This window comes from Dothidotthia symphoricarpi (genome assembly GCF_010015815.1).
Source record: "Dothidotthia symphoricarpi CBS 119687 unplaced genomic scaffold P153scaffold_4, whole genome shotgun sequence".
NCBI classification, from domain to species: domain Eukaryota; kingdom Fungi; phylum Ascomycota; class Dothideomycetes; order Pleosporales; family Dothidotthiaceae; genus Dothidotthia; species Dothidotthia symphoricarpi.
In genome coordinates, this window is record NW_022985011.1 from 1,701,598 (window position 1) to 1,709,294 (window position 7,697).

The following is a 7,697-nucleotide window of genomic DNA, read 5'->3' on the forward strand; positions in this document are numbered from 1 at the left end:
TTTCTCTTTTTTGAGGCACAGTTCACTAACTCTGGGGCGTGGTCTACTAATGCTGAGCACACTCTACTACCTCTGAGGCGCAGTCTACTAGTTCTGAGTCATATTTTCTCTTTTTTGAGGCACAGTCTGTTGATCTCGTTGACATTTTGTGCCTTGCTGTGTCCGATGATGGCGTGAGACTCGTATATAAAAAGACCCTATGGCAACGCATCTCCAAGGTGCATCCTCAATATCCTCAATCTTCTTCACCAGACCATCACTTCTCTTTCATCTTCACCAGACCAACCGTTCCATCTGCAAGCATGACGCACACGAGCTTCAGCCGCTTGGTGGTAACTACTGCTCTGCTCGCAAGCATTGCATCGGCAAGCCCTGTCTTGACGCATGAGTCCAAGATTGGCGACCGGTACGTTACCTTCACCAGACTTGCTGGTCAGAGAGCTCGGTTCTGACCTCTCATAGCGTAGTCAAGCGCAACATTGTCCAGGGAGCTTGCAGCGAGGAAGACTTTGGACGCTTTGCCGCCGACTACTCTGCTGGTATTGTCTATGCTAACAGAGTGAATGATATCATCAACGAAGACAGTTTCTACCTGGCCACGTTCTGGCCTAGCGACAGGCTGACGGAGGAGGACGTCGATAATTACAAGACCAATTACTTGCAGCCATATGCGGGCTTGTCCAACGCCGGCGATATCACGGTTAATATCAACTGCCGTAATACTGCGAATGAAGCCTGTACTCAGCAACCCGAGAATGCTCCACCGGGCTACGTGAGCTACGCCGTGACGAATCCTGATGATGACAGTATAACACTGTGCGATGAATATTTTACTCTGCCACCGGATTCCGTTGCGAATGAGGCGTGGTGTAGCGAGGATCCAATCCGTTCGCTCGATGAGTTCGAAACTGGAGGTAAGCACCAGCTGTACAGCTTCTAATGGTGAAAATGCTGATCGGACATTAGGTTTCACACTCTTGCACGAATTCAGCCATCTAGATTACAGACTCCAGCCTCGACTTCTGGACTACGCATACGGATCGGCGCGATGCGCAGACTTGGCGGAGGAGGATGGCGAAGCAGCGTATAACAACGCAGATAGCTGGATGCTCATCGCCCTTGGAACGTACTGGGCGGACAAGTGCGGCCGTGATATTCCTTCGAGTGAGGAATAGGAGGATTGGATGTGCGCTGGCTCTTTCTATTATCAATGGGCGAGGGTATCGTTGGCCATAGCCATCAATCCCTCGAGAAACCCTGAATAAGCGCCAACAATCCCTACTACTACTGGGCTAATGCTTGCTGGAACTTTGATGAAACTTCTCAATCTCAGTCCGTGCTTCCTAATAACCTTTGTTAAATCTCCGAAAAACGGCCGTGCACGCGTCCGTCGCCCTGCCGACACCACTACGACAACCACGCCTTATGCCTTGCTCCCCTCTTTTCTCCTCTCTGCAGCCTTCTTCCTGCCGTCTCGTAGTTCTCAGATGCTGATTCTTCTTGCCTGCCTGCCGTGTTGCCATTTCCATCATCATGGATCGTGACTGTACCCCAATCATCCTGGCCCGCTGCGATCTGCATGTAGATAGCAACAGCCAGGCCCTGATATGTCGCCGATGCAAGTACGCTCTCGCCACTACGAGCTCCTAGGTTACCACCCACCTCGCCAGGAAACACGACGTTTCCAAGCAGCTCCGCAAGGGGCTCACACAATATCTGCAGCAGCATTCGCGTGAATTCAGGGCCCCTAGCAGTATTCCTCCCCGTGCGCATGGATCAACATCACATCCAGAGCTCCAGGTTCACAAAGGCTAGGTACGCTTGCCGCAGGTGCGAGTTCTGTACCACAAGCTTAAAGCAGTTAATTAGCCATCTTGGTAAACTCCATCTGCGCGAACAGCCTTCCAAAAAGAGGACCGACGACCTCTACAACGATGTGTTCCTCCAGACATGGGGTAATGGCCCGACGCGCAGATACTAGACGGTGTTGGTGAACGGAAGCACACTGCGCCCGCTAAGCCTATCGTGTGCTAACGAACACCTCGAATCTGTGCGGGAGCGCGAGCAGGCTTAACGCGAGGAGCAACAACGCACCGCGCTAACTAATATAGGAACGCAGACGCGGCAGAACACAGGCCCCTAGATAGAGCGCACTTACTGGCCTATTACGTACTAGGGTATTTACTAAAATATATTACTAAGTCTTACTAAGTTACCTATAGTATAAAATAGTATTAACCTAATTATTAAATTAATTAGAGTATAATTTAAGTATTATAAGCTTAGTTAGAAAAAAGTAAAAGATAAAGTATTTAGTATAAGCTATCTAGACTAGACTATATAGATTAGGTAACTAATATAAAGTTAATATTAGTAATTATAGCCTATATTACTCTAGTTTAATATTATAGAGTTTAACTAAAGTTTACTAGTTAACTTAACTATTATTATATATCTTAACTAAAGCTTACTAAAGCTATTATATTATTAAAGTAAAGTTTATTAACTTACCTTTACTACTATTATATAGTTTAACTAAAGTTTATAAAAACTTTTATATTATTAAAGTAAACTTTATATTATAGGTATTTCTATCTAAGCTTTTATTAGCCTACCTTTAGTAAACCTCTAGGTAAAGAGTATAAGAACCTTAGAGCTCTAGTATATAGTACTTATAAATTTCTAAGGCTTATACTCTAAGAATATATCTAATTTCTTAATAAATATTTATCTAGTTTATATCTTAATTACCTATTTATAGTATTTTTATTAATTTAAATTCCTTATACTTTTTCTTAAAAAGAGTTATTAGTTTAAGATAAATAAAAGTTATTTTTATTTATAAAAAAATAATACTTTTTTAAAGAAAATAAAATATTATACTAAAAAAAAGCCTAATAGTATTCTTACTTAAAACTAAAAATAACCTAGCCTTAAAGTAAGGCCTAGCTACCTATATTAAAAATATAAAGAGCCTTAATAAAGAAAAAAAAACCTTTAAGTAAAAAGTAATATACTTTTTAATAAAAAAACTAGCTATTTAAAGAAACTTATAAAATCCTAATAAAATAACTCTAAGTTAATAAAATAAGTTTTTTTTTATTTTTAAAATATAGCTAGAAGGTAGTATTAATATAGTTCTTAAAGTAATTACCTAGTTTAGTATTTTTAAATTTTCTTAGAAATTACTTTTAAAAGTTTATATATAAGTACTACTACTAAGTAGTAAGTAGTATTTTTAATTAATTTTAAAAACAATTCTTAAAAAATAACTTTTAAGTATTAGTCTAAAATATATTATAATTCTAGAACAATACTTTTAAGTTACTTAATAATACTTAGGCCTAGAATACTTTACTACCTTAGTAAAGCCTTTTTATTTAGTATTTAATATAGTAAAATACTAATTAAAGTACTTAATATAGTAATCTTTAAGCCTAAATTAGGTATAGAATTTTATATCTTTACCTTTTACTAAGTAGATTAGTAAGTTAAGAATATAAATATAGTATTTAAGTTTACTTAAGTACTAAAGAACTTTAAAACTAGAACTTACTAAGTAATAAGTACTATTTAATATAAAGAATACTAAGAATTAATTTAATAATAGAGTAATAAGCTAAGTAGAAGAGTTAGGTTAAGGTTAATAATACTAAAAATATTAATATTATAATAAGTATAGAAAAAGGTTTTATAAAAATATACTTCTATTTATTATATAGATCTACTCTACCTAGAGCAGAGTGCTATAAGTTACTTAGGCTATTTATTTCTTAAGTAAGTCTACTCTACTTAGAGTAGGATACTATAAGTTACTTAGAATTTCTATTTTATAAGTAAGTCTACTCTCTATAGAGTAGTACTAGGTACTATAAGTTACTTAGGATTTTTATTTTATAAATAAGTCTACTCTACCTAGAGTAGAATACTATAAAGTACTCTAGATTTCTATTTTATAAGTAAGTCTACTCTACCTAGAGTAGAACACTGTAAATTACTATTATATATAAGTAAATAGGTATTACTTTCTAACTATTATTACCTCTAATTAGATAGAAAATATTAGTATTATCTATTATTACTTCTAACTATCTATTATTACTTCTAATTATCTATTATTACTTTTAACTATCTATTATTACTTCTAACTATCTATTATTACTTCTAACTAAAGGAGGTATTTTAACTACTACTGTACTATTAAATAGTTTACTTACTCTCTATTCTAGGTATCCTCTAGAAATTATATATACCTCTCTATTTTAATAAGTAGTTTTTATCTAAATATCTCTTCTTTTCTATTTTTAAGTATATAATTTATCCTATATAATATTATTTAATAGGCTATAAGGGTATATATCTAAAAGGTAATATTTTATAAATAGTTACCTTTTTAAACTTACTTCTCTTTTCTTTTACTTTATATCTATCTTCTTTAAGGCTACTTATATATTAAAATTTATTTAATAAATTTATAGAAGAAGAAGTACCTTTACTAACTATTACTTCTAATTATTAATATATATAGTAAATAACTATCTATCTATTTTAATAAAACCTATATTATTAAAATTATAAAAAGTATATAGCGTCTTACTTATATTATACTATAACTTTATATTATCTTTTATTCTTTTTCTTATTACTTCTACTTCTTACTAACTTAACTATTCTTTTTCTATTTAGAACCTCTTTTATTAATTATATACCCTACCTACTATATCTTTAATATAGCTAAACTTAATAATATACTGCTAGAAGTTCTTTAGTATATTATTAAATATATAGATATTTATAACTCTATATCCTTAACCTAAGCCTACCTTATATTTACTTTAGCTATTATAAATAAGGTTCTATATACTAATATTAAGAGTATAACCTTTTAAATCTTTAATACTGCTACTAAACCTATAAAGCTATTAAATCTTAAGAAGAGAAGTTATTAATAGTAATAGTTTAAGTATATATATTACCTTTATAAGTTCTACTAAAAGCCTACTAAAGGTTATAGTTAATTTAATAGTAATATTGCATATTATATACTATACTAATATAATAAAGTTCTAATAATAGTAAGTATCTAACTTTATATAATTTAGGTACCTACTAATATAAAATTTAGAGCTATATTAAAGTAATAAAGAATATACCTCTTTTATATATAGTACTTCTAATACTAAACCTATATTTTCTAAACTTTTCTTTTATTTTATTTATTTAGAGAATCTTTACCTAAGAGCTATTAATTCTTTTTTTAAGTATATATATTAAAAAGTATAAGAATCTAATTAAAAAGAAAGAGGTAACTACTAAAGTAATAGCTATATACTTTTATAATACTAGAACTTACTATCTAGGCCTTTATTAAGTATCTAAGAAGACTTCTTAAATAGAGTATTATACTATAATTCTATATTAAGACCTAATACTAGTATATATATAAAGAGTTTTTTACTACCTATATTTTAGATCTACTAGACTTAGAGTAACTAAAATAGTCTTTCTATAACTTTTTAGAATAAGATCTATATAAGAGAATATAAGTAATCTATATATTATACTATACTTTATTTATAGATATATCTAATAATATAGAGGCTATTTAAGGACTTCTATAAAGTTTATAGCTAAGATTAGAATAAGAAAGAATAAAAGAATAAATAAGATATACTTATATTATTATATTTATAAAAGTATCTTTTAGTTTTATCTTATTATAATTATAAGTAATTACTATATTATTAATAAAGTCTAATAAGTTTAATACTTAGAAAAAGTCTATTACCTATAATATTAAAAATACTACTTAATAGAGAAAAGATAAATAATAATAGATTAAAGGTAGGTTTAGCGTATACCTTTAAATAGGATTAATATACAGTATATAAGGAATATTATATTAATATAATTTAGGGCTAATATAAGTAGTATAAACCTATATATATATCTGCTAAAGATATATACCTCTATTTAAAGGAGAAGAGAAGAATAATAAAAAGGTAGTATAATATAGCTAACTTTCTTTTTATTATACTCTCTTCTTTTCTTCCTTACTCTATTCCTTTATATATATAGGCATATATAATATAATAATATAAGATAGAAAATAGGTAAAAGATCTAATAGAAAGTAGTTAAGATTACTAATACCTAATTCTAACTATAATTCTAGATGTTAGAATAGCCTAGACTATACTTATATAATTATATATAAGGGTCTATTATATCTAAGTACTAGATAATAGTACTAAAATTAACTTCTATTAGTTTATCTATATCTATACCCTTAAAGACTAGTTTATCTACTAGAAGGTAATAATCTTTTATATATACTAAATATAATAGCAGAATCTAATTATATATAACTTATATATTATCTACGTAAGATTAAATAAGCCTAATCTAGATTAGAATCTAATTTATAAATAATATTTATTTAATAAATATATTAGGAACCTTATTTAGTAGAAGTAGCTCTAAGATTCTAAATCTAAATATATCTACTAGTATTTACTATTTCTTTTTATAGGTTAGTATACAGTTTAACCTATTCTATTATTAGAAGAATACCTAACGTATTATTAGCTAGCCTAGCTAAGTAAGGTTATAGAAGATCTATAGTTAATTCTATTTAGTAATAGTATTTACTCTAATACCTCTTTTTTCTATATATCTACTCTTTATAATAATATAGGCTTTAAGGGCCTATAACTTCTCTTAAAGCGCTATTATTATCTAGCGCTAATAGAAAATATTAATAATTATAGTAGCTTCTATATATATAATCTAGAAGAATAGATTTTTAAAGCGCTTTTTATACTTATTTTACCTTATAGCTAACCTAATTTCTTTATCTACTAGTTTAGTATATAGATTATTAAGTAACTATAAGTCTAGGATAATATTTTCTTAAATTATACTACTATAGCTAACTAGTATTAAAGAGTAATTTAGTTAGCTATAATTATTAAGAATATTTTGCCTACTAGCCTAGTAATATCTCTAGATCTATATAACCTAAGCCTAGTTATTTAATATATACCTAAACTATAGTAAAGAAGTAGCCTTATTTATATCCTAAATATAATATTCTCTAAGCTTTAGATATTAGTTAAAGAATAATATAAACTATAGATAGAAGTTATTTAGAGCTATAATCTTAATTATATTCTTTCTCTATATATTAGCTATCTTAATAAGTACCTTATTCTAGATTATTTTTTTTTTAAGTATGTATATTTCTTTTTCTACTTTACCTATAGCGCAGCTTAGCCTCTTTCTTATTACTACCTTTTTATCTAATATCTAACTATTCTTTTATTTTAATATTAGTATTTAAGATTAGGTTTTTTAAACTAGCGTAGATCTTATTTACTTACTTAACTAATATACCCTTATTACTAGTTATATAAAGCTAGACTAAGAAAGTATTAAGAGTCTAGAATATAAGCAGCGTATATAAATATAATTAGCCTAACCTAGATACTAACTAGATAGTATTATAATTAAGAAAGAGATTAGAGATTATATTAGTAGTACTATTAAAACTAAATAGATTCTCTAGAAGTAGCTATAGTTCTATACTAATATATAGAAATAAGAATATACTTATAATAATCGCGTAAGAGAGAATTAATAAGAAGAGGTAATAGATCTATATATCTAATATAAAGCAGAATAGAAGTTAAGAATAAA

At 29.2% G+C, this 7,697-nt stretch overlaps 1 protein-coding gene across 1 annotated transcript; it reads left to right on the plus strand.

The window, feature by feature from the left end:
• Positions 1 to 234: 234 nt before the first annotated feature.
• On the plus strand, positions 235 to 1,270 carry P153DRAFT_429075 (uncharacterized protein). Its single transcript, XM_033672750.1, has 3 exons — positions 235 to 406; positions 463 to 914; positions 967 to 1,270. The coding sequence occupies exons 1-3, from the start codon at positions 303 to 305 to the stop codon at positions 1,173 to 1,175; spliced, it is 765 nt and encodes a 254-aa protein (XP_033527475.1). The 5' UTR covers positions 235 to 302; the 3' UTR covers positions 1,176 to 1,270.
• The last annotated feature ends 6,427 nt before the right edge of the window (positions 1,271 to 7,697 follow it).